Raw genomic sequence first — 27,857 nt, forward strand, 5'->3', positions numbered from 1 at the left:
TGTGCCACTGAACACCAGCCTACAGTCTCACAAACAGTCTTCTACCACCACCCTCTGTCTTCTAACATTCAGCCATTTTGGATCCAAATTGCCAAGTTACCCTGGATCCCATGGTTGTTTTTACCATGTGGGGAACCTGGCCAAAGGCTTTGCTGAAATTTCTCCTATATTTAATTTTAGTCCGAATTTAAATCAGATTGAACAAATCAGAGCTCTCCCCTGGGGGGAATATTTTATAACAGAATATTAAAAATGAAATATTAGTTTTATATTTTTTAAATAATTCAATCATGAGTACATAGAAGCTGGAAAAAACATATTTGCAGCAATAGTTCCAGCTGCTTTTTATTGTTGTTACTGGTGTGTTTTGAAGTAAGCTGGATCGTTCCCAAGTTTTGGAAAATGATAAAACAAATTCAGCTTTTCTCCTCTGCTGGCAGGCTGGCTGCGGGTGGGAACGGAAGGTCCGGCCGGAACCGATGTGTCGGGGAGTTGCAGCTGTGGGGGAATGGGAGTGTGGGGGAGGTGGCAGTACCATGGTAACGGAGAAGGAGCCGGCAGTTTCCGGGCAATGAAACTGGAAGTGAGTGAGGAACAGGGTCACAAATAACACTGGGGATCCACTGGCCAATACCAGGATCTATTAATAATAGGGAACCACTAATCTATCTCGGGATCTGTCAGTCAATGAAGGGACCTAATAACACGAGAGATTCCTTAATTAATAAAGAGATTTAGCGTTCTATATTCGGATCCATCAATTGATATAGAAAGCTATTAGTCCAACGTATCCATCAACCAGTAATCTGCATTGGGTTCCATCAGTCAATACAGAGATCTATTAATTCTAAGGACCCACCAATCAATAAAAGGATCAGTCTGTATTGGGATCAGTCAAGAGCTGTTAGGGCTCTTGTGACACAGCAGGGATGTCCCTAACTCTGGGCCAGGAGGGCTGGGCTCAAAGCCCTACCTATTCCAGAGGGGTGTAATAACGTCTCAGAACAAGTTGGGTTTTTTTTAAAAAAAACAAAGATCTAATAAGACTAATGATTCATCAATCTATATTGGGATCTATCAATCAGTACCCGGATTCAATAGTACCGTGGATCAATTAACCATTACAGTGATCTGTTAATAAAAAGAGGTCTATAAATACTAAGGATCCATCAATCACAGCTGGGACTCATCAGTAGTAAGGATTGATGATTGCTATGGATTAATTCAGACTGAGAACTAATCAAAGGGTATTTTCTAAAATAACTATCCATTGTAATGGGATTGTAGGCTCATTAAGGAAGAAAGAATATATAACAAATGTATAAACAGCTAGAGGAGACTTTTTCTAGTAACAGAGACATTAACCAATAGATACTGATTTGGAGTGTTTTACTAAAGAAGTGACATTACAAAAGAGGTGATATTAGGAGGAATTTTATCTTATGCTGAGAGTTGCTACGACCCACAGTGTGTGGCGTGCGAGGGTGGTGGAAGTGAATTTAGTGGTAGATTTGAAAATGAAATTGGATGGGTGCTTGGAGGAATGGGGAATAGATGCAATTAGCTATGTATGAGGAAAGACCAGCAAAATGGGATTAATAGAATAGTTCTTTGAAGGCACTAGCTAACAAAGGAACGATGGGACTAACAGCCTTCTGTGTAGTATTATTCTATGATACAGTACTTTCCACTAACATTTCTTCTTGAACTTCGCTACCAATTATTGAAGTGTGATTGTTGCTATTTTCTTGACAAATTTGGCAGCCAATTTATACCTAGCAATATTAAATAGAGACGAGTCTGATAATTTACCAGTGAAAATAGCTTGTGACATTTTGGGACAAAGAATAAGCATTGACTGGGATACTGGGAACAATTCCCTCGCTCTTCAAAATAATGCTATGAAATCTTTCCAGCCGCACCCAAGAGGGCAGGTGCAGCTTCTGTTTAATATCTCGTCTTTAAAAAAGATACTTCTCACAGTATTGTATTCCTTTAGTACTGCACTGAGTATCAAACTAGATGCTAATATAGGGATAGGGATTTGGACAACAATCCATAATTAGCACATGATTAGGAAGTTTTTTAGGTGAAGCAGGTTCATGATAAATTTCATGTTCAAAATAGTCACATTTTCACTAAGCAATTCTGTATTTATTGGAGAAATTAGCTGTTGCAAATTATGTCAAGATTTAATACTACTGATTTTATGATTTAATTCAACTATAACTAACAATAGTGTTGTGACATTTTTATACTATGTTCACTCAAAATCGTAAAATTTATCATTCTAAATCTGGCCGCTATAAAATTGTTACTAGTGGTAGCAGCATTTTGAAATGATTTAATTAAAACTGTTATACAAGATGCAGAGTGGCCTGAGTGTGATTTTTAAAATTTATGTTCAATTCATTACACTAAATAGCTCAGTGATAACACTGTTGCTCAGGTACTAACCTGATTCCACCTATCTGATGAATCACAGAAATTGCACGAATGCACAAGCTTCTTAATTTATCAAAAGATTTCTTCTGATTGTCTACCGTTAGCAGCTGAAACAAACTGCTCCTGCTTAATGTGGATTATTATCTGTAGAAATATTCATCACTGTATCATTTGTTTTGCACTTATTCTCAATCCTTCATTATTTTCTGGCATTTTCTTGTGTTGAATTTGTAGTTGAAAATGGCTATTATTCATATTTCTCAATAACGACACTCTGTGGATAATATACTCATCTTGAAATTTTTTTGTTACAGCCATGGCTGTGTTAATGAAGAGGATTCATGATGCCCTACTTAAAATAATCTTTTATTCCTTTGGGTCCAATATTGTAAAGCCCAAAGCCTCTGATGTCCTAACACAACATTTACTTCAGAGAAAACTCCCCCATTGGACATCATACTTTGTTAAATACAGCTCTGTGGAAAATGACCAGTTTGGACTCTCCAATTTTAACTGGAATGTCAAAGGGATCAATTATCACATCCTCAGGACAGGTTGCTTCCCATTCATCAAGTACCACTGTTCCATGGCACCCAGATGTAACCTGGAATTAGAGAATACATTCTTCACTGCACTGAAGGTTGTTAACCTGGGTGAGTGTGACAGTTAATGTTGTAAAATTGTTTATGAGATTAGAAGCAGCATAGAGTTCCTCACTTTTGAAAAAATGTTTCTGACACTTTACAGAGAAGATGAAAATCAGCCATGAGAAAAAGAAAGGGGTTTAGATATGTAAAGTTTTGAGAAGCAATTTGACAACAGAAAGTTGGAGGTGGGTGGGAGAAAAGGCAAAGGTTTTAGGGACAATCTCATTGACTATGGAGCATGACGCCTAAAAGAGTGGCCGTCACTGATGTTGCATAGAGAATGGGAACAAATGCACTAAACTGCATAATGTTGCCGGAGGAGTGAAGAGTCTCAGCACAGGCAAGAAGCTGAATGATGTGGGGCAAGCACCAATAGAGACATTTGAAGTGAAGGACAGACATAATTGATATAGAAGGGTACACAGAGCCATTGGAACCAGGATGATGTTAGTCTGGTGTGTTGGTTAGATGAGGACAGGGGGATTCTGAAAGTAAGTTTTAATCAATGAATGGTTGTGGATTGTCAACAAGGAGAGTACTGGAGATTCAAGGTTCAAGCCTGTGGATCAACGCTTGTGGAATCTGTGGAACAAGAGTCAATGGCTTAAGAGTGAAAAATTTGAGCTTTATCGTAATGAGAGTGCAGCTTCTACACTGCTGAACTGGTTGTACAAAGTAACCACTTGTTTCTTTCCCTCTTCTTCCTGAAACTGTCCAGGTATTCCATGTTTAGCTTATGGAGTCGGTGCATGGTTTCTGATCAGAGTCACTGAGATTGTTCACACCAGTTCTGGTCCAGTGAATATCTACTTTCTTTACCAGGAAGATGAAGGAGCCATTCACTAAATCTCAAACTGCTAGCAACTTGTCCTGAATTCGCTAAGGATGAGACTTGAAAGTCCATTTGATAACTGAAAAATAAAGTTATTTTCTGGTAATATATAAAAAAAGCCTGCAGATTTTTTCTGTAAAAATTTAGAAATGACTGTGTTCTTTGTTGGAATCTTTCAGTTTTGTAAGACATATGCGTATAGTTGTACAGCATGAACTTTCAAATGACCACTTATGTGATCCTAGATTCTGTAGCAAGGCGATCCTTCTTTAGGTGAGCATTTTATTGAATGTAGGGTTGATTCTTTTCACACCTGATAACTGCAAACGTTTTTTGGATGCAAAAGAAAAATCCCTTCATCACAACAATCACAAGCAACCATCCATGTCAGTGAAGTTGCCATTTTTGTTTAAAATAAAAACAGAAAATGCTAGAAGTACTTAACATGTCAAGCAGTGTTTGTGGAGAGGAGAGAAAAACAGTGTGAAGGTTTCAAAGATTGTGAATTCTGTTTCTCTCTACTGGTGCTGCCGTGGTTCATCCAGCATTTTCAGTTTTTATTTCAGATTTTCATCATTCACACTATTTTGGCTTTGCCATTGGTAACACTGTAATAAGTTGTAAATAGTTTACTTTTGGGGCTGCACGCAGTGAAGATTATTTTGTATAATACAGTTTACTGTCTCATGGTGTAAGCAATTCTTTTTTCTAATCTTCATTAAACCTAATTTTGATTTGAAATATTTCAAGTTTTACCCTATTTTTCCTAATTTTTTATATCTGATAAAGTCAGATCAAGAAAACACCAATTTGTTTCTTTTTATGAATAGGGGACTTCTTGTTTTATGGGGAGAATGTACAAACCCCACATAGACAGTCACCTGAGAGTAGAATCGAACATGGGTCCCTGGTGCTGTAAGGCAGCAATGCTAATCACTGAGCCACTTTGCTGTCCCCATTTTATCAATACAGTTACACTACTGCATAAGCTGGATTCAACACCAGCTACTTTCTACATTCACTCATAACTATATAATTGTAGTCTGGGCCCTTAAGTCACAAGAGCAGGACATCTCACAACTAGAATTAGAATTATGTTTATTGTCATGTGTACTCATTCAAAAATACAGAAGAACAGGGAAAAGTGCATGAAGTTGCCAATCCTGGCACAGTCTTGGGTGCAAAATCTTAGGTACAAAGTGGAAAAAAAAGTTAAACATGACAATGTGTGCTGTGCAGTAAGTCAGAATTACTTGCAAATAACAAGTAGTGTGTATCAATAATTAGACTATAAGATGTTGAGCATATATTGATGCTTATTGTTGGATGTTGTTTGATTAGCAAATTGATTTCAGAAAAGTGTAGGAATTCTACTTAGTTTAAGGTCTGAACTTACTACATTAATACTTGTTTTAAAAACTATAGAGGTATTTGACACAAGCAATTGCATTTTTTTAAATCTGAGAACAACCTCAATGGCAATCTCTACCTTATATTTTAAGCTAGTTCAATTGTAATTTGCATCAAGATTAAAGGCTAATGAATTTCAGCTTTGTGTTGACATGAATTGTGTAGTGTAATTTGGTATTGAAAACTCCAGTTAAAATTCAACTGAAATTGTCCAGATATAATCTCAAATTGATTGTGTTTAGTGCCTGCTGTGTATAACTATTATAAAATAAATTATTCAACTTCATGCAAACTTTTGAAACTTCAGTCTTATCTTTATCAATGTCTATGAACAGTCAATAGCATTCAACTCCACTTTTCTTAGAAATCAAAACAGAACAAACAATATAACTTAGAACTGCAAGCTGCACATTGGTCCCTGCAACTCAAACTAGTAATGTAAATTCCTACCAAGATGGCTACAATATTTTTATAATTACCTTTAAAACTTGCCTTGTTGTAGAGTAAATAGTTTGGGTGTGAAATTCTTGAGGGAATATGAGTGTAAGAATTGCTTTTTTATTGCCAGATGATTTCAAAACCTTATAAAGTTTATTTTACGTTCTATTAATCTGTGAAAAAAATTGATCTGAGCTCCGTTGAAATGCAGTTGACCGAGTTTTACAAGTTTTGTTGGTTTATCACTTGACGATATAATCTAAGCTGATAGGGCAATACTGAATCATCATGTCCTTTGGGTGAGATATAAAACTTGAGACAACACCTGTAGATATCAAGGTGGTCCTCGGAGAAAACAGTGACTTATAAGGAGAGGCTGTTTAGGCTAGAGGCTTGTCCTGGAGTGGATGAGGTTGAGGGATGACCTTATAAAGGTTTATAAAATCATGAGGAACACAGATATGGTGAATAGCAAAGATCCTTTCAAAATTCAAAACTAGAGGGCACAGTTTTAAGCTGAAGAGGGTTAAGATTTAAAGGGGACCTGAAGGGCAATTTTTTCACACAGAGGGTCATTCATATGTGGAATGAACTGCCAGAGGATGTGGTAGGTGCAGGTACAGTACAATGTTTATAAGTCATTTGGACAGGAAAATGAATAGGAACTGTTAGAAGGATATGGGCCAAATGCAGGCAAATGGGATTAGTTTAGTTTGAGAAATTTGGTCGGCATGGACAAGTTAGACCAAAGGGTCTGCTTCTGTACTGTGTGACTCTATGACTGTTTAAAAGCAAAGATATACCTGGTATCCTGTGCAGTATGCAGTCAGTCATCTTATTTTTGCGATCCAACTGTGTACAAACTGTGGATGTGTAAATCACACCGTCCAGCATTCTCGATGCACTGATCTACAGTGGTAAGACTTGAACAACGTATGTCAAAAAAGATGAAATGTTTCACCTTTGCTGTTTCAAATGTGTTAACTTCTCTTGGAAAGATAAGGCCACCAAGACAGAGTATGTGGAATGCGATAATTCCATTGGCACTCATAGCTCAGTCACATATTTTTCAGATGGATGGCAGCTGTATATCTTTGTATAGAGAAGTGCACACTGGGTTATGTCCTTGTGGGTGCCTATTCCTTCCCGACAAGGACACCTGCAAATTAAATATAAAGATGGTGGATGACACCATCCTCAAATAGAAGTTGCTGATCCTCTCTGAAAGCTATCTGGAAGGGCATTAGATGAGGTGAGAAGAAATGAAAAGCTCAGTTGTCTAAGAAGACGGCCAGGGAAAACAAGATGAGCAATGTGTGCACTTTCTCACCCCACTATCGTCCAATGCAGCAAAGATGACAGTGCCACATGAGAGTTGGCCTTCTAAGTGATGCTTAAGACAGAGTTGATGACCACGATACAAACCAACAGCTTTCAAGATGGAATCTTGCCATCAATAGTGCCTGCACTTCAAAGTATCTTCTTGTGGCATATATCTAAGAGGTTCAATAGAATGATATTTAAGAACTAGAAGCCAAAATAGAATGATATAACAATAACTTATATGTTTTTTAAATTCACTTGTGGGATGTGGGTACTACTGACTGGCCAGCCTTTTATTGCCTGTCCATAGTTGGCCTTGAGAAAGTGGAGGTGAGATGCCTTCTTGAACCACTGAAGTCCACCTGCTGTGGGTTGACCTACAATGTCGTTAGGGAGGGAGTTCCAGGATTTTGACACAGTGACAGTGAAGGAATGGCGATATATTTCCAAGTTGGGATGATGAGTGGCTTGGAGGGGAACTTGAAAGTGGTGATGTTCCCATACATCTGCTGCCCTTGTCCTTCTAGATTATTGGTGCTATATAAATATAAAATGTCCCAAGGTGCTTCACAAGTGCTTAATTGATCAAAATATGACATTGAACCACATGAGTTATTAATTCAAATGAGCAAAAGCCTGGCCAAAGAGGCTTTAAGGAGTTTCTCAAAGAAGGAAAGCAAGGCAGAGAGATGGAGGATATAAGCAGAGAATTCCAGAGCCAAGAGCTCAGGCAGCTGAACACATAGTAGTGGTACAGTTATTAGTGGTGGAGTAGTTCAAATCAGGATTGCTGAAATTGCCCAACTTAGATGAGTACAGGTATCTCAGCGGGTTGCAGGGATACAGAGAATAGGCATAGATGAGACCAATTGAATAAAAATAATGTGAAACTTTAAATCAAGATGTGTCACCAGGAGCCAATATAGATCAGCAGCTGAGGGCTGATGGGAGATTAGCACTTGATGCAAGTTAAGACAAGATAGCAATTTGATACCTTAAGTTTAGAGAGAACAAAACATGGGAGATCAGCAAGTTGTGCCTCACAATAGTCAAATCTAGAAGTTATAAAGGCATGAACAAGGGTTTTTTTTTCAGCAAATGAGTGAAGGCAGTGGCAAAGTCTGGTGATGTTCAATGGTGGAAATTGGCCATTTTAAAGATAATGTGAGTTTGTGCTGGTTAGCCTATCTGGGGTTAAGTGTGATACCAAGGTTGTAAACATACTGGCTCAATCTCAGATTGTAGCCAGGAGAGGGATCGAGATGGTAGCTAGGGAACAACATTTGGAGCAGTGGTTGAAAACAATGGCTTTATTCTTCTCAGCATTGGAGGAAATTCCTGTTCATGCAATACTGTACGTTAGACAAGATAACTTAGTAATGGAGGAGTCGAGAGCGGTTATGGTGACCCAATGTCATCATCATACATGCAGAAATTAATATTTGCTTTAGGATTATATTGCTAAGAGGCATCATGAAGATGAGAAATAGAAGGTGGTAAAGGATAGAGCCTTTGAAGACAACAGGGTTAACAGTGGGACCAGAAAGAGAAGCTATTAAAATAATATTCTCAATACAAAGTTTGTGAGAAGATTTGTAGCTCGGGTGCTCGTTGTTGTGGTTCTGTTCGCCGAGCTGGGAATTTGTGTTGCAGACGTTTCGTCCCCTGTCTAGGTGACATCCTCAGTGCTTGGGAACCTCCTGTGAAGCGCTTCTGTGATCTTTCCTCGGCATTTATAGTGGTTTGAATCTGCTTCCAGTTGTCAGTTCCAGCTGTCCGCTGCAGTGGTTGGTATATTGGGTCCAGGTCGATGTGCTTATTGATTGAATCTGTGGATGAGTGCCATGCCTCTAGGAATTCCCTGGCTGTTCTCTATTTTGCTTGTCCTATAATAGTATTATTACTGGGACAACACTACTATTATAGGACAAGCCAAACAGAGAACAGCCAGGGAATTCCTAGAGGCATGGCACTCATCCACAGATTCAATCAATAAGCACATCGACCTGGACCCAATATACCGACCACTGCAACGGACAGCTGGAACTGACAACCGGAAGCAGCAGATTCAAACCACTATAAATGCCGGAGGAAAGATCACAGAAGCGCTTCACAGGAGGCTCCCAAGCACTGAGGATGTCACCTAGACAAGGGACAAAACGTCTGCAACACAAATTCCCAGCTCGGCGAACAGAACCACAACATTCTCAATACAACTAAATAGATAAAAATGAAACCAAATAAGAACAGTCCTCTCCAGACGGACAATGGTGTAGAGGAAATATTTTGTAAATATAATGTTTTTAAAATTACACGTCTTATGTAAAACCTGTGTTAATTGAAAGTTCTTAGTGAACAGTTGAAATCACTGTTTTCATTTTAGAGTACAATAATGTTCATTCATTGGCATTTAGCCCTGTCAGTGGCTCTTGCTGCAGTTCCCATCTTGAGCACAAGCTGATAAAATGTTTTTTAATTACCAGTAAATGTAACATTTCACTAAGGTTGAACCTCTCGTCAGCTTGCTTGTTTGATTTCTGATAATGTACATTGCTGACTTTGCTTACCTGTTATTCAATAAAGACAGACAATGGGGCCTCTTGACTGTGTGGTGATGGGCAGTGTCCTTTGAGAATATGCCTGACAAACTACTGTATTGATTTAAGCAATTCTCTGCTGCTTGCAGCACTAAAAACCAAGCTTGATTTCTTGCCTAACACTTCCACTGTGTAACAATTAAGCAACTGAAATAATTTCTTGTATTACATGAAAGTCGATAGACCTTCCACACCCCTGGTGTTGATCACTGTGAAGGATGGACTGGAGGCTGACGGAGGTCAGGGGTTGGAATATAATCATATCATTCAGGGGATTAGTATTGAGAGCCCCCTTCATTAAGGTTCACTTCTCATCTATTGTTGGATGTTTAGAAGAAAGAGTGGCAATGATAAAGAGGATTGCTTTAATGTGAACAGTGCAGTCTCAGGTGGCCCTGGAAGTTAATTGCAGACAAGATTGTTTGCTTCCAATGCAAAATTGGAGGAAGGCAGAACAACATCACTAACTGGGACTTGACAGTTAGGAAATAGAGATCTATACTTTGTCTAATGATACAGTTGATTTCCTAAAACTGTTGTATACTGCAACAGCAAATTACATACTGTATTTTATGCCTCCTTCTGTAAGTCGAGATTTTATCCATTTTAAGTACAGCAATTTTTCCCTGATTGCATATTTCTTCTGCTAAAGCTTCTAGCTTTTGAGGTATAATTTCTATTTTCTATGCAACCTTTTGATCCAAATACTCTCACACCTCTAGATTTCCAAAGTAGCCATACTTTTATGTAGTTGGACAACCACAGTCTGAAGCTAAATGTCAACCATGGGTAAGGCAGGGAAGTGGAGTTGATAATTATCAGATCAACCATGATTGAATTGAATAATGGAGAAGACTTGAATGGACTACGTCTTCTCTTATGTTTTATAGGGTTTTCTGGGTCACTGGCAGCATATAATGACTCAAACTGTCCTGTGCCAGAGATTTTATCACAAAATCTAGTGCTGAGGGAGTGCTGCACTTTGTGACATGCTCTGTCTGGTTGATATAAAATATCCCATAACATTGGGATGACACGGTGGCTCAGTGGTAACTCTGCTGCCTCGCAGCGCCAGGGATCTGGGTTCAAGTTCCACCTTGGGCATTGTCTTTGTGGAGTTTGCACATTCTCCCTGTGTCTGCATGGGTTTCCTCCAGGTGTTCTCGTTTCCTTCCACATTCCAAAAATGTGCAGGTTAGGTGAATTGGCCATGATAAATTGCCCATAATGTTAGATGCATTGGTCAGGGGTAAATATAGGGTAGGGGGATCGGTCTGGGTGGGTTAGATTTTGGAGGGTTGGTGTGGACTTGTTGGGCTGAAGAGCCTGTTTCCACACTGTCGGGAATCTAATCTAATTATTTCAAAGAAGAGCAGGAAACTCCTGCCAGATGCCCTGAAGAATAATTATCCCTCAATTCAGATTGTCTGGGCATTACCACATGACTGTTTGCAGGAACTTGCTGCACTCAAATTGACTGATGCTTTTCCTGCATTATGACAGTAACTATGCTTCAAAAGTATTTCACTGACAGTAAAATATTTTGGGATCGCTTGAGGTAATGAACGGTTCTTGGAAATGCAAGTTACTGCTTCTTTTTCATTCGGTAACCTCACACACAAAATCACATTTCAGTAATGGTTGACAAACTTCACTGAAGTCATAATTGAATTTTCATTCATATAATGGTGCTGCGGCCAATTGTGATATCTCAATAGGTGCTTTGGTTGAAATTAAATAATGAAACACCAACCATTCATCAAACTTGGGATCTTCGGGTCTATACAGCATGGTACCACATAGGACAAACTTTTATCCACTTAAATTCTTGGTGATAATCAGGACTCTCAGAATGATTATCCAGCACATCAGAGAAGGAGGGCAGGAAATTGGTTGGTCTTCAGCAACCAATTACAGTGTATTCTAAGTATTAACAGTTTGAAAGCCTGTCCTCTTATAAATACGTAAGAAGTTAATGCTATGGGCTGGATTTAATATAGCCCATCATGTCAAGAACCATGCTATCCGGCGTCACTTAACCATGGGAGAGGCTCCACAACAGTCTCTTAGCAGCAGGACAACTTCTTCCAATTAAGTTGGAGAGGAGAAGGAACTGACGTAAGATATCCATCCAGCAGCAAGGGGATGTCAGACTCATAAATGAATGAATTAACATTCATTATTATCACTTGAATGGTGTCTCAGAGTTTTAATGTGATACCACAGCTTTTCTGCAGCTTCAGAAGACCACACAGCAAATCTCATTGGGTTTGTCAGAAGCCACTAAGGGATATGTGGTTCCTCATTATAAAGAACTCTATCTTGTCAGGGACCTGAGTTTGGGATAGTGGGGCTGTTGGCTAAAAGCCACACTCTGTTCCCTCTCCTGTGACTGCTCCCACATGTAACTTGCATCCTGCCATCAGAAATATTTTGTTCTGGGGTCCCAAAGAATTCTTGGACCAACAGGCATCACTCACACTGGCCATTTTAAATTGAAAATACCACTGTTAGGATAAAAGATGTGAAACAAAAAGAGAACTTGCTGGTGAAACTCAGCAGGTCTGGCAGCAGCTGTGAGAAGAAAGCATTTAGAGTCTGGTGACTCTTCATCAGATCTGCAGAGTCCAGTTACAGGACTCAAAACATTAACTCTGCTTTCTTCCCACAGTTGCTGCCAGACGTGCTGAGTTTCACCAGCAATTTCTGTTTTTGTTTCAGATGTCCAGCATTCACAGTTCTTTTAGTTTAGAAAACATTAACATTTGGTGATTGTGATTGTTGTCTAATGTGCATTGAGGAAAATATGCACTGCCACAGAAAAGTTATGGAAAGTGAAGTTTCCTTGGCATGTTATTCATGAAATATGGGAGAACATGGCTGCTTACTGTGACAATAGAAATAATTAAGAATGATTATGGTACCACTAAATGCATCTGGTTTCAACCTTGATTTTAAAATTCTCAGCCAGTAACTCCTCGGCATTTTTCACATCCCATTTCTCTAACATCAGACATCCTATGAGATCTCTGCACTCCTCTAATTGTGGCCTCTTTGGGATAACTGGTTTTCATCACTCCAATGGCAGCTGTGTCTTCAGCTGGCACAGGACTTAACTCTGGAATTCCTTCCCTAAACCTCTTCACCTTTTTGTTTATCATTCTTTGAGACACATTCTAAATCAACCTCTTTAACTAACCCTTTGTTCATTTGTCCTAATGTCCTGTGTGGCTTTGCAGTATATTTGTGATTGCAACCTCTTTTCAATTGAGATGGACAATATGTTATTTCTGTGTAGATTCAATGCAGAAAAGGACAGTCTTGTTACTACAGCCAGCAACAATTCCTTGAAGCACAGTGATCCCATGTAGTACCTTGAAAGGCATGACTGTTCTAGTGGTGTTACAGCATCAGGGACAAAAATTCATAATGTAGTGAGTCTACAATCAGTCGGTGGTGTATATGGCTGGGTCTAGAGAAGTTGTGCAGCTTTCCCACAGGAAGTCAACCATAGAGCAGTTTTGGCTCTGGTTGGAAAATGTGCGCAGCAGAATGTGGCATGGCTCAGATGTATGACCAAGATACAAAGCTGTAAATTTTTTAAAACAAAATCTTTTATTCTATCTGTGCTAATGGACCAGAGAATGTGTTCTTCATCATATTATGTAATAGCACTGGATCTCTCACTTAAGCTTGTAGGCTGAATGATAGGACTGTTGTATCATGCAATATCTCGAGTACCATTCAATTCCTAAGGTGGAATTAATTAGTGCTAGTTTGTCTCCTTAAGGCTATAAGTCTCATTTGTGTAAACATCTTTGAGGTAATTCGGTGTTGCTGAACAGTATTTGCACATTGGATAGCTTTCTTTGCAAATGCACAGCACCAAATATAAAAGAAATCAGCATAAAGTAACCACTTTCTTTTTATAATTATGAAACTTTTAAGTATGACTTCTGAAGCATGCCAGATACATAATTTAATGATACAGCTCAAGGCCATTAAAAAAGAATTGTGTAAAAAAAGGCTGGAGTTTTCGCTCATTTCCAGTATCTGGGTGAAACATATATCATTAGTTTCCGATTTTGAACCCCATTTTTTGTGTCTGTCTATCATTTGTTTGCCTTCACTTTCTGCCTATCTTTTTTCTATTTGTAAGTGCCTTTCAAATTGTCTTGTCTCTGCAGTTGCTTTTTTAAAATTCTTTTTATCCTTAGATTTCTTCTGAATTCTGTGTTGAATTTATTACTGACTATATTTTTATTTATGGATCATGGTGTTGGATTATATACAGTACTTTAATGTCAAATACTCCCCACTAAAATTGTTTAATATGTTCAAGAAAATTTCCAGATATTTGTACGTTTTCAATGATAGCCTGCAAGACTGATCACTGAGATGGTATGGTATAAATTTTAGTTAATAAAACTAGCAATCTACTTTGCTTGATGATAGTTTTTAGTTGGTTCTGGGAATTACACTCTTCACCTTACCTCCCCAGCCCAGAAACAACTACAGATTTCAAGCTTAGGGCCTCAGGAAGTGGGCTAAACCCGGAGGGAAACATTACTGTAAACTTCGAAACACTAAATTGTTAATCATGTTGTTACAAACTGCTTGATTTTGCAACTGTTAAGAAAATATGTTTTTGAAAACATTTGAGTATAATTAATGCTTGCCCATCTTTGTTTCCTGGCTATTCATAGATAACCTTTCTTGTTGTTGATATATGTTTGATTCTTTCACCACCATTATTATTCGTTGATTGTTTACTGTATCTTTCTTCCTGTTGAATCATATTTAAGACAAAGTGTGACCTCACAGAAAGTGATTGGCTGCAGTTTACGGACACAAACCAATTAGGGTTTTAAGAGTATTGGACACTGCAAAATACGGGAAGTGTGACACAGTGAAATGCGATGGGCTCTTGCTCAGAATTGACATAAATGCATGAGTTTGAGGACTCTTAATTATATAGGTAAATGATTTTATAATCACTTTTCATGATAATAACTCATTTCACTCATTAACAAAGATCCCTGTAGTTCTGACCTTGTTTTGAGGACAATTACTCATTTTCTTTGTCCTAATACAACAATTATCCTGGAATTTATGCTCAATTGCCTTTAGGGGTCAGGAAGTAATTTCATTTTTTTTCCCTTAGGTTTACCCATGTTTACCAGCTCCCTGAGGAGATTAAATAAGTTGGTAAGTCCACAACAGTGTAATTGTACGTGGTGAGTCCGCAGGAATCCGCCAATAGGCTGACTGACCTCTTATTCTTCCCTTATAGCTTGGTAGTGTCAAGTATAGAGCAACAAGATGCAAACTCAGACTAGGAAGTTCAGACTTTGTAAATGTAGTTAAAGAAAATTGATACATGGTTTGGAAGGAAAAAAGTATAAAATACAGTGGATGCTAGAAATCTGAAACAAACACAGAGAATACACACTCTGAAGAGTCGTACTGGTCTCAAAATGTTAACTCTGTTTCTCTGTCCACAAATGTTGCAAGATCTACTGAGTTTCTCCAGCATGCTCTGTGTTTGTTTTAGAAAGAAAATAAATTTGTGACATTTGTACTTAAAATGAAGGATATTGGTATTCAACAGTGGAATACATTGCTATTTAAGGCACCCACTCTCAGCAACAGATATTCCCTGATATATTAGAGTTCGATAAAGACCATATCTTTCTCCGTGACTTATTGCCAAACTCGTTAAAGTGAGATGTGTTCATTTACCACTGTGGGGCTACACAGTGGTTCAATGGTTAGCACTGCTGCCTCACAGTGCTAGGGACCTGGGTTTGATACCAGTCTTGGGTGACCATCTGTGGAGTTTACAAATTCGCCCCATGTTTCTGTTGGGGTCTCCAATTTCCTCCCATAGTTCAAAGATGTGCAAGTTGGGTGGATTCGCCACGAAAAATACCGGGATAGATTGTGATGTTCTTTGGAGTTAGCCCCCTGATGCCTCTATGTAGGGATTCTACAATTTAGCTATTGCTGCCTGTCCTGGGAAATGAATGCGTGTGATAGAGTAGGGCTTGAAGCCAACAGTACATTAATGCAGAATTATAAATTGTTTGCATTGTGATACTACACCTATCCTGCTAGAATTAATTTATGACTTGAAACACCACTTATGGGAGGGTAGCTTTAACTCAGCTGGTTTGTGATACAGAGTAATGTCAACAGTAATGGCGGCAATTCTCAAGAAAGAACTCAAACAAGGAATCAGAAGGTCTAAAAGGGACCATGAGATCTTTGGCAAATAGGATTAAGGAAAATTGCAAGGTGTTTTATACATATATAAGGAGCAAAAGGGTAGCTAGGGAAAGGGTAGGTTCACTCAAGGACAAAGGAGGGAATTTATGCATGGAACTGGGGGAAGTCGGCACGGTGGCACAGTGGTTAGCACTGCTGCCTCACAGCGCCAGAGACCCGGGTTCAGTTCCCGCCTCAGGCGACTGACTGTGTGGAGTTTGCACATTCTCCCCGTGTCTGCATGGGTTTCCTCCGGGTGCTCCGGTTTTCTCCCATAGTCCAAAAATGTGCAGGTCAGGTGAATTGGCCATGCTAAATTGCCCCATAGTGTTAGGTAAGGAGCAAATGTATGGGTGGGTTGCGCTTCGGTGGGTCGGTGTGGACTTGTTGGGCCAAAGGGCCTGTTTCCACACTGTAAAGTAATCTAATCTAATACTTTGCATTGGTATTCACAAAGGGTGAGGACATAGTGGATGGTAAGTCTCTGGAGGGGTATGGTTATATTCTGGGGCATTTCAGTATAAAAAAGGTATTGGGTGGTTTAAAAAGCATTAAGATAGACAAGTTTCCCAGACCTGTTGGGATCTGTCCCAGAATGCTGAGGGAGGTTGGTGAGGAAGTTGCTGTGGCCTCGTATGAAATTTTTGTGTCCTCCTTAGTCACAGGAGAGGTAACAGAGGACTGGAGAATAGGCAACATTGTTTCTTTGCTTAAGAAGAGCCTTACATCATTAGTAGAGAAATTATTGGAGAAGATGCTTAGGGATAGGATTTACTCACATTTGGAAAAATATGGACTTATTGGTGATAGCAGCATGGATTTGTGCAAGGAAATTCTTATCTCACAAACTTGGTTGAGTTTTTAGAGGAAGTGACAACATGATTGATGAGGACAGAGCAGTAGATGTCTTCCAAGTGGACTTTAGCAAGGCCTTTGACATTGTCTGTCACTGGTAGGTGATGGCCAACTGGTATTATTGCTCAACTATTAATCTAGAGACCTGGTAATGTTCTGGGGACCTGGGTTTGAATCTTGCCATGGCAGATGATAGAATTTGAATTCAATAATAATTGGGAAATAAGAATTTAATGATGACCATGAAATTATTGCCAATTGTTAGAAAACCCATCTGCTTCATAATGTCCTTTAGGAAAGGAAATCTGTTATCCTTACCCTGGTCTGGTCTACATGTGACTCCAAGCCCATAGCAATCTGGTTGATTCTTAAATGCCCTCTGGGCAATTAGGGATGGGTGACAAATGTTGGTCCAGCCCAGTAATGCTGACATCCCATGAATGAATAAAAAAAAGTTGATACAAAAGGTGCAGTCACATGGCATCCACGGTGAGTTGGTAAGACGGATACAGAACTGGCTTACTTGTAAAAGGCAGAGAGTAGTGTTGAGTATTTTCCTGGAGATTTTGGACCAGTAGTGTTTTGCAGAAACTTAGTAAGTTTGTAGATGTCACAAAAATTGGAGCAGCTGCGAATAGTGAAGAGGATTGCCAGAGAATACAGCAGGATAGACAGACCTAGGTGGAGAAATGACAGATGGAGTTTAATCTGGACAAATGCAAGATGATGCATTTGGTTGATCTAATGCAAGAGGGAAGTATACAGTAAATGGCAGAATACTAGTAGCATCAACATACAGAGGTTTTAAAATAGCCACAGGCCCTTAATTTTGGGTTGAAAATGGACAGAAATGCAGTGGGTTAGCCACCCATCATATTTAAGTGCCCTCCTCACCCAGAAAACATGCCTTACTAGGAGGCATAATATCAAGCCCACCCCTTAGCAATCACATGATTGTTAAACTTTGGTAACTTGAAGTAGATGAGAGAAATGGAAAACAACTTCCCCTTACACAATTAGCTTATATCCCAACTTTTGATAACTATTCAGTGCTCCACCAGAAAGCACAGAGGTCGGGATCAAGTAGGGACTGGATTCAACTGAGGAATGTTTTGTCATGCTCGTTGTCCAAACACAGAGGTGGAAAAAGGTTACTTGGGCAAAGTAGCAAAGGGTTACTGGCAATCATATATTAAAACAAAATGAATTGCTGTATAAGAAGAAAATAGATAAAGGTAGAAAACTGATTACAAATATTGGCAGAAAGGAAAGAAATGAAGATCAAATTGAAAATAGCAGCTATCATAATAACAATTTCTAGGAAGCTGTTAGTCACTCTTAGAAGTTTATGCTAGAACATGTACAGTGTCATCATACAGAAATAACTAAGGAGTTAATTTTTTTATTAGAATTACCATTAAGAAAGTAAAATGTTCTCTACTAAACACCATATTTTTTCCATAATGTAGAAATTATGACACATCTATACTGTCCTTTAATTTAGCTTTTAGTCAGAAAGACATTAACTGGAAGCTTGTAGAAGTAGCACCTGAAAAATTATAATTAATACCCACAATGAATCATAAATTATTCCCATAATCACAAGTTTTTCTAATACTTTTCAGACAATCCATTATAAAGATTGCTACGTGGAACAGATTTATGAATTGTTAGAAGACTGACTAATATAAAGGAAGGATCTAATTCTGGGAGTGTGGGGAATTAAAATGTAATGGAGGCACCATCATTTAGTCAGTTGTAATTGAGGGCGGATAAGCTCAATCGAAGAACAAGCTTGTAGATTGAGTCAAGGTACCTATTCTTTATTGCAAGCTGCTTTATACTCATTTTCTGCACTAGACATTGATATGTTATTTGTGGTGCATTAATTCTGAATATAATCTCAATGCCAGAAACAGGAGCTCTACTGATGAGTTTGTGATGAAATATTCTGCACCATGTCCATGATCATAGTAAGAATGACATTACCCCAAGTCTATGTCAGTGTGAGATATGGAAACGAACCAGCATTGCAATTTAACAAAACAACATTGCACTTTTAAACATTAACAAGTAAAAAAAAATGCTGTTGATTGTGGCTGCTTGGTGTCTGTTTCAACAATAACATAACCTAAGTGTCTGAAAACCAACCTGCTCACCACCTGTCTGATGTAATTGAGATCACAACTCAGTCTCCACAGTATTACTTACATTGAAATTCACCTGTCAACTATGACCACATCCCATTAGACTTGTACTTTAAATGAATTTGTCACTTGGTCATAGCAGTGCAGTGTTCCCAGACCACTGTAATAATTTACAGGCACTCTCTGCAATTTTCCTCATATTTTGTCTTGATAATTGTCCTCGACCTTTTCCCCCTGCACAATCGCTCCAAAAATTAAACAATTCTAGGAAGTAGGAGAAAGTAAGAACTGCAGATTCCAGAGATCAGAGTCGAAGAGTGTGGTGCTGAAAAAGCACAGCCAGTCCGGCAGCATCCGAGGAGCAGGTGAATCAACATTTCGAGCATAAGTTGGTCATCAGGAATGGGGGGTGGCCCAAGGGGGCTGAGAGATAAATGCGACACGGGTGGGGCTGAGGGGGCAGGTAGCTGTCGAATGGATGTTCTGTGAAAAGTTCCACAAGTTGATGCCCTTGGGGAGACAGGACACGAACATTTTAGAGAATACCTCTGGGACACATGCACTAAACAATCCCACCACCCTGTGGCCAAACACTGTAACTCCTTCTCTCACTCCACCAAGGACACGCAAGTCCTGGGCCTCCTCCACCACCAAACTCTAACCACCTGACACCTGGAGGAAGAACGCCTCGTCTTCTGCCTTGGGACTCTCCAACCACACAGGATCAATGTGGATTTTACCAGTTTCCTCATTTCCCCCCTTGGGCCACCCCCACATTCCTGATGAACAGCTTATGCTTGAAACACCAACTCTCCTGCCCCTCAGATGCTGCCTGACCGGCTGTGCTTTTCCAGCATGACACACTTCAATGCTAATAAGTAGCGACAGGTCCACTTGGTTGAGATTGGCTAGTCTCATCGACATATAAGTGTCACATTGATTGACAAGCCAATTTCCATAACAGGCTCCTTGCATTGAAAACTGCCAGTTTGATGATGCCAGATACTATCTTCCATAGGGATTTGCCTAATTTGTTTTGAAGCTACCCATCTATCTAGTTTTCTGTCTGTGTGGTATTGTAAAACTTTTATAATCAGCAGAGTGTAGATCCAAACGATTGACCCTTCAACCAATCACCTAATGATGACAAGTTGTGCATTCTTCATCACTGGATCAGCTGCTTCTGACTTCTCTCTTTCCCTAAGACTTGACATTTACTCAGACTTCCTGTTCATACATCATTCACTCTGCTTCAGTACAGTAGCCCCTGTCTTGCCTTAAGCAATGCCACAAGTGATGACTAAGACCCTGTAAAGCTGCCTGAGATTCATCTGCCTGTTTTTGTTTTCCTTTCTTAATCCATGGACATGCCAATTTTTCTGTAAAATATAAGATCCCGTAGTATAGACAAATCCTATATCCATGGACAACTGTTATACTTTTAATGATATGCCAATATTCGCCCACTGGTATCTATAGCTATTGGAAGGTTTTTCTTGCTGTCTGAAAATTATGCTAATAGCTTATTTGGTCTTCGATCCTTTCTTATCCTTCCAAGAATTTTTTTCATGTAGGCATTCTATAATCCTATAAAAAGGTGCTATTTAAATGTGAATTCTTGTCATACCGTACATATTCAACAAAGGTTTGCATAACTGTCTACGTACTAAATTACCAATGCACTACAGAAAACTATGACAATGCAAATTCACTGTTATTAGCTCCTTCAATAGCTCAGTGGTACAATGTGACTAGGCCAGAAAAATTTCAAGTTTGATCCCCTTTCCATGTCTCGTTAGCTGATCTCAGCTGGAAGTATATTAGATAAAGAGGTGAAGAAATGACACTAAATGGGTAGAATAAAACAATAGGAAATTAACAGATAATAATTCTTTGTTTCCTTATTGTAGAAGGGCTTCTTAACTTTTGGTACACTTGAACTAAAAGACCTTTATATCCCTGAAGGAACATTAGGAATGTGTGACTGGTGAGATATCCTATATTCATTGCTTCATACTCTCCAGTATACAGTCACAAGTAATTTCACATTACTGAAACTAGAGTAAGCTAGATGAGATGATGGAGGTAACTTTGTGCTAGATTACATTTCCTGAAGTCTAATAATAACTTTGTGTGGAGGTCAGTATTAAATATCTTTTGACAGGAATGTCAAAATGATTTGATTTATCATCTAAGATTAATATTCAGATTATTTGAGAATTAGTGGTACTACTATTCTTTCAGCACTTAAATTGATTTGGTGATTTGGTGATGCCGGTGTTGGACGGGGGTGTACAAAGTTAAAAATCACACAACACCAGGTTATAGTCCAACAGGTTTAATTGGAAGCACACTAGCATCGCTCCGAAAGCTAGTGTGCTTCCAATTAAACCTGTTGGACTATAACCTGGTGTTGTGTGATTTTTAACTTTGCCTGTCCAGTGGCATTCTAAGTCATCCAGTTCAGAAAAGTACCAGATTTGACCCTTCATGGGCTTGTCTGATTTTAGACATCTCGGCAGTTGAGGAATTAGTTCATAGTGTTCCTGATCAATGTCCAGTGACCAAATAAATTGATGGAGTAGACAAAAATGTTTTTTGTTGATAGAACAATTAGAGCAGGGGTATTTTTGGATGTAGGTATGTCACCACAGTCTTACCAGACCATAGCGCTGCTCGCTCATTAGAGACAGACAACTCGTGGTGATTTAACTGAAGGTCACCACACCTCAGGCAAGGGGAGAGGTTGAGAAGGAGAGTCCTTCAGGGTAACCTCAGCCAGTGTGGGAATTGAACCCATGCTGTCAGCATCACACTGCTTCGCAAATCAATTGTCCAGCTAAATGAGCTAAACAAATGGTAGTAGAAATTGGGAACTTCCTCCCTAAAAACTATTGAAAATTTAAAAATTAAATGATAACATTTAAAAGGCATTTGGACAGGTACATGAAAAGGAAAGGTTTAGAGGGACATGGACCAAATACAGGCAAATGGGACTAGTTAAGTTTGCGATATCTGGTGACATGGATGATTTGGACTGAAGGTCTGTTTCCATGCTCTCTGTCTCAATGAAATTTATTAGGCAAGGGTATTTAAGGGTCACAAAATCAAGGTGGACAGATAGAGTTAAGATTCACATCAACCATGATGTGGTCAAATGGCAGAGAATCCTTGAGTGGCTGAATGGCCTACTTGCATTTCTTTGATTTCCATCCTGCAAGTTATATGTATACAGACATCAGATGAGGACAGGAGCAGGCATGACTGGTTTGATGGGCTGCTAACACCAACTTTGTTTTTACAATTTTGAAGAGGTAATTTTGAATGAGAAATTGTTATTGCTGAGTTAATTTTAGTTCCCATGATGTATTTTAAATTGCAGAATGCATTCTGTGATTTCAGTGAGAACCACATAGATTCATTGTAGACCTGCTGTGTTGCAAGGTTCACAATCACAACTTGCACTCATATCGTTCATTTAACATGGAAAAATTGTCCCAAGGTGCTTAAACCTAACCTGTCCTAGATGATCAGGTTGCAGCTTGTTTCAGTACTCTGGTTTAATAGGCAGAACTTTAAACTAAACAGCTGCTTAGTATTACACATTGCCTGGGTCAACTGTATTGGGTATCGGAGCTGAAATCATGTAACTGTAAATTAACGGAAAATGTAACTGCACTTTGCCAAAAGATCAATGTCCAATAAGGGCTACACAATCAAACTTGTCGCTCTGATTGAAAGTCTAAATTGCCTTTCAAAGATAAGGTGGTAATCAACATAGGTTTAACAGTCTTTCTTCTGAGTTCAATTACATGCTAATGACTTGTGCCAAGCAGAGATCTTTAAATACTATTCCTGATTAAATCTTATGTAAGTAATGAAAAATTACTTAAGCCAGACAATCGATAGAACTGGGGCCTTAATCACTATATTTCTGCTTTATATTTTCTGATCGTGCTGCATAAGAGACTTCCCCAAGTCCCAGTCACAATAATAAGGATAATAATTAAATGGAGTCATCTGAGTTTATTTACTTTTTCTAGTACAAGTTGAGGTACGCAGTATTTTTAATGTCACATTTCAGTAGTGAATGGGAGAAAGTGTTAATTGCTATGATCGTATCCAGGAACAAAAGTTATCATAAACTGGCAGCCTGAGACATTTTTTTAAGAACTTTTTGTTATGAATTTGTGCAAATAATAAAGAATGCAATCTAGACAATAAAGGAGGAAATAAAAACATAATCTATCAGCTATTCCCAAATGATAAAAACAATTAAAAATCATATCTCACACTGGCAAAATCAACATGGGATATAAAATCTGGTTTAAAATAGACACAGGATCATCTGTCCCTCTGCAAAAAGGATACATGATTAAAGAGACAAACAAATAGGTTGGGCCCTGTTGTAAAATTCTTTGCAATCAATAAATTATTCTTAATGAGCAGGCACTATTGTTTTTGTCGTGAAATATGTAAACCAATTTGTACACAGCAGGTTGATATATTAGATGACCTGTTGGCAGTATTGGTTGAAGAACAAATGTTGTTCTGTGTGCTGGGTGAACTCCTCTGCTTTTCTCTGAGTATGATGTGGAGGTGCTTGTGTTTGACTGAGGTGGACAAAGTCTGTGACTGTGCACTTCCCTCCATTTCACCTGACAAAGGAGCAGTGCTCTGAAAGCTTGTAATTTCAAATAAACCTGTTGAACTATAACCTGGTGTCATGTGACTTCTTTCTTTCAGTAGTTCCATGGGATCTTTCAACCCAGCTGAACAGGCAGATGGGCCTCAATGTAACAGCTCATGTGAAAGATGGCCGTAATGTACTAAAATGCCAATCTAGAATATATGTTAAGGTCCACCAATCAGCTTTGAACCCATGATCTTTTGATTCCCATGTAAAATACCACAACTGAACAAAGACAGACATAATGGACCAATTTAATGTAACTCACCAGGATGAAACAAACAGGCTCAGCTAGATTTACACCTCACTTGATATTACTCTCCATTCATTTCACTAAAGAACAAAAATCAATTCGGGCATAAAACCAGAATTGCACTCAATTCCATCTATCCCAAATTTCTTGATCCTAATATCTATTTAATGAAATGAATTAAACAGGAAATTCCAGAGAAATGTCTTTATCTAGAGAGTGGTTGGGACATACTTCTGCATTGGAACATATGACTGCATTGAGTGGTTGGGGTAAATGAGGGGAAGCGAGATAAACACATGAACTAAAAAGGATGGGGATATGCTACTAGGATAAAATGAAGCAGAAATAGTGATACAAGCCTATTAGGTCGAAGTACTTGTTTCTGTGCTGTAAATATCATATAAACTATGTGTAGAAAGTACCATGCAAATGGCAGTTGTGGAAGAAACAGGGATTAACTGTAATGTTTCTGCAGTTTGCTGATACTGACTAAGCCTATATGTGAAAAACAGCCAACTTGATGTGGTAGTGAGAGCTACAAAAATCCATTATATGACTCATTAGCATTCGTGCTCCCAAATACAGGAACATGGAGGCCGTTTATTATGTCCGCCCTTGTAGTGATCAGAGGACTGAATAGATCAGCAATCATGTCTGTGACCTTCATGGTCCATATTGCCAAAGAATCAAAACAGAACTGTGCATTTGCCCACAAATGAAACAGTCTTAAAAGATGGATTAAAATGATATGTGGGCTAGATTTAGTCTATTCATACTGAATGGCCTGAAAATCAGAATCTAGTATTCACAGAGCTTAGTGTCTTTTTCAATGATTTTGTTTATTAAAGCTCATTGCATGTTAAAACAGCAATTAAAACAAGTTTCTAAATGCATGGGGATTTTTTTGTTTTGCATTGATTTTCAGTCTTTTGTACGCAAGGCATTTTGTCCTATGTAGAAGCATATATATGTGAAAAGGATGTGTCAAGAATTTTCCCAGAAGATAGCTTTCAAATAGATGCTAGAAAAAGATTGTGAAAAACACCAACACACAGGAGGTTAGGCCAGAGCACAAAACAAAATTGGTTTGGCCTATGCTAATGTTTGGACTTGAACATAAATGCTTCAGGGGTTATATAATTGTTTCTGCCACCCCTATAAATATCTGAGTAACAATAAAATTAATGTGATTTTTCTTCCTAAATAATTTATGCTTTACATTGCATAAGTACCTCATGAATCACTAATCACAGAATGAGTACTTATCCAGGGATGTATTTTATTTCTGTCACTTTTAAATAGAACATTTGTAATTTTAATTATGTAGTTTTTCAGTAAATGATTAAAACAAAAAAAAAACTCTCAGTACTATATAAATAATTAAAATAATTGCTTCAAGTCTTTGGTGATGGGTGGGCAGGGTGTTTTTCTGTTTATAACACTATATCTTTTTAATGCTTTCAGAAATAATGCACTTAAAATTACAGTTTATTTCAATGCATCATTAATGTTTTACTTGTGTTTTCATTGAACTGCATGGCTCATACTGATGCTGGCTTTATGAAAACTGGAAGTCTTTTGCAGAGATATTTTACATATAACAGAAAGAGGGAGAATTGTGAGAGGGGAAGGGGAGAGGTGCAATTATAAATTGAATAAATTAAACTCTACATTAGGTGTCAGAAACTGGGTCTTTATCAAGAAAACAGCAAACTATGGAACAGCCACTTGACTTGTGAACTCCCTCAAACAAGAGCAACTGTGGTAGAGGTCTTGCACCAAAAGTTGATCTGGGTAGATTTATCAGGGGTCTGCATGGCCTCATGGATGAGAGGAGTTTCAGAGCTTTATTTTCCACACAAATTGGTATGTTTTTAAATGTTTTCTTGCCTCTCCTGGAATACACAAAGTTTGCAGTACGATGGGGTTTATATTGTAATGCAACAGAATCAGAAAGGAAAGATGCAGCACAGAGGGGTTTGGGGATCATCATGTATGAATCATAAAAAGTACTGAGGTTCAGCAGTAATTGGGAAGGCAAATTAAATGTTGGTATTTATTTCAAAGGAAATGGAGTATAAAACTAGCAAAGTCTTGCCAAAACTATACAAGACGTAGTCAGACGATACCTAGATTACTGTGAACACTTTTGGTCCCTTATCTTGGTAGTCAGAGAAGGTTTACTAGGTATGTTGATACCTGGTAGAATGATTGTAATGAGGTTAGCTAGGTATATGTCATAGAATATGAGTTCCCTGATTAGGGCTGTTAACCTGGTCCAATCAAGAAGCCCTGGCTGACAGATGTAAACAAAAGTGTCAGAGGTTCTGCTCACTCTGACAGCTGGCTTAGAGTAAGCCTTACCAGTGTCAAGTATTATCATGTGAAAATAAAAGGTGACTTGGTGGCAGTGGCCTCAGTGGCATTATTTTAGTGGCAACAAAAGAAAGAAATAAGCACTGGAAAAACATGCATTCATAACATTCATCTTTGAGTTGGATAAACATTTCTGGCATCATGCAGTTATTCAGGAAGCTTGACTTGTTCGATCCTGCAGTCAAAGACTAGGCCCAGTATGTTGAAAGAATGTGTTATTTTTTCCAGGCAAATGATATTGAGGCAAATGAAAAGCAATGAAAAGAAATGAAATTCTCCTAACAGCGTGTGGATTTGCAGCTTTGTTGTTTATTAGGAGCCTAACTTTACTGGAGGCACCAGATACTAAAACCTTTCAAGAGTTGACGGATTTAGTTAAGAAATATTACAACCACAAGGCTCCTCTAATTCTAGAATGCAATGGATTTTATTCAGCTTGAACAGAGGGACTCTAGGTGAGCCCACAGTAGAACTCCAAAACAAAGTGAAGCCTTAGACAAATAGTTACAATTTTCTTCAGGATCCGGATTGGCAAGCCATTGTAGTTGCTGGTGATATGCGGTCTCAAGACAGCTAACAAATCACACTGGACCTAAGTTGTGTAAGCGAACTCATAGGCCGGTATCGAGAAGAGTGCATATCCTGGCTTGGAACAGTTAAATTGCTTAGCAGTATTCAGATCAGAACCAATTAAAATAAGCATCTGGTTAAATGGAAGTTGATACTGGCACAACTGTATCAGTGATGGCAGAACCAGTCTTTAACAAAATTCACTCTGGACTCTAACTCTTATGTTTGTGCTAGACCTCGGCTAGACTGAGAATCTATACCAGGGAGCTTCTATAGATAAGGGTACAACTTCAATTCTGGTCTCCTAAGAGAAGTACCTGGTTCAGTTACCACTGATTTTAGTAAAAGCCTCAAGTCCAAGCCTGATGGAGCAAAATTGGGTGAGAAAGATTCATGATTATTTCAAGATTTTTGATTAGAAAATGGCTACCTGAGTGAAGTCCAAATTAAAAACCCAGATCTCTTTCAGTAAGCTCTAGGGACTACCAGAGGAATAAAGGGCATCTCGCACGTTAACCAGGAAGCTAGCCCACAATTGCACAAGGCCCACCCAGTGCTATCTGCCTTACATGAAAATATAGAGGCAGAAATCAGGAGGCTGGGAATTTTTAGTTTTATTCATTTACAGGATAAGGGCATCACTGGCTAGGCCAGCATTTATTGCCCATCCCTAATTGCTCAGCAGGCAGTTAAAAGAGTCAACCAAATTGCTGTGGGTCTGGAGTTACATTTAGGCCAAACCAGGTAACGATGACAATTTCCTTTCTTAAAGAACATTAGTGAACCAGATGGGATTTTCCAACAATCAACAATGGATTCACAGTTATCATTAGACTCTTAATTCCGAGTTTTGTTATTGAATTCAAATTCCACCATTTGCCATGGTAGGAATTGAATTCCGGTTTCCAAAACATTACCTATATTTCTGAATTAACAGTCAGGTGATAATACCACTAGACTACCAGCTCCCCAAAGCGGAAGAGTCATCAATCCAGTACAATTTGTGG

At 38.6% G+C, this 27,857-nt stretch overlaps 1 protein-coding gene across 3 annotated transcripts; it reads left to right on the forward strand.

Moving 5' to 3' along the window:
* Positions 1 to 340: 340 nt before the first annotated feature.
* Positions 341 to 5,626, forward strand: c36h15orf61 (chromosome 36 C15orf61 homolog). 3 transcript variants are annotated; one of them, XM_043677011.1, is made up of 3 exons: positions 341 to 583; positions 2,760 to 3,098; positions 3,811 to 5,626. In XM_043677011.1, the coding sequence occupies exons 2-3, from the start codon at positions 2,762 to 2,764 to the stop codon at positions 3,936 to 3,938; spliced, it is 465 nt and encodes a 154-aa protein (XP_043532946.1). In that variant the 5' UTR covers positions 341 to 583; positions 2,760 to 2,761; the 3' UTR covers positions 3,939 to 5,626. The 3 variants fall into 3 exon arrangements, with proteins under 3 accessions (XP_043532946.1, XP_043532948.1, XP_043532947.1); XM_043677013.1 differs by lacking the exon at positions 341 to 583 and adding an exon at positions 1,158 to 1,247; XM_043677012.1 differs by lacking the exon at positions 341 to 583 and adding an exon at positions 1,317 to 1,417.
* Positions 5,627 to 27,857: the final 22,231 nt, after the last annotated feature.

Source organism: Chiloscyllium plagiosum, chromosome 36 (assembly GCF_004010195.1).
Source record: "Chiloscyllium plagiosum isolate BGI_BamShark_2017 chromosome 36, ASM401019v2, whole genome shotgun sequence".
NCBI lineage: Eukaryota > Metazoa > Chordata > Chondrichthyes > Orectolobiformes > Hemiscylliidae > Chiloscyllium > Chiloscyllium plagiosum.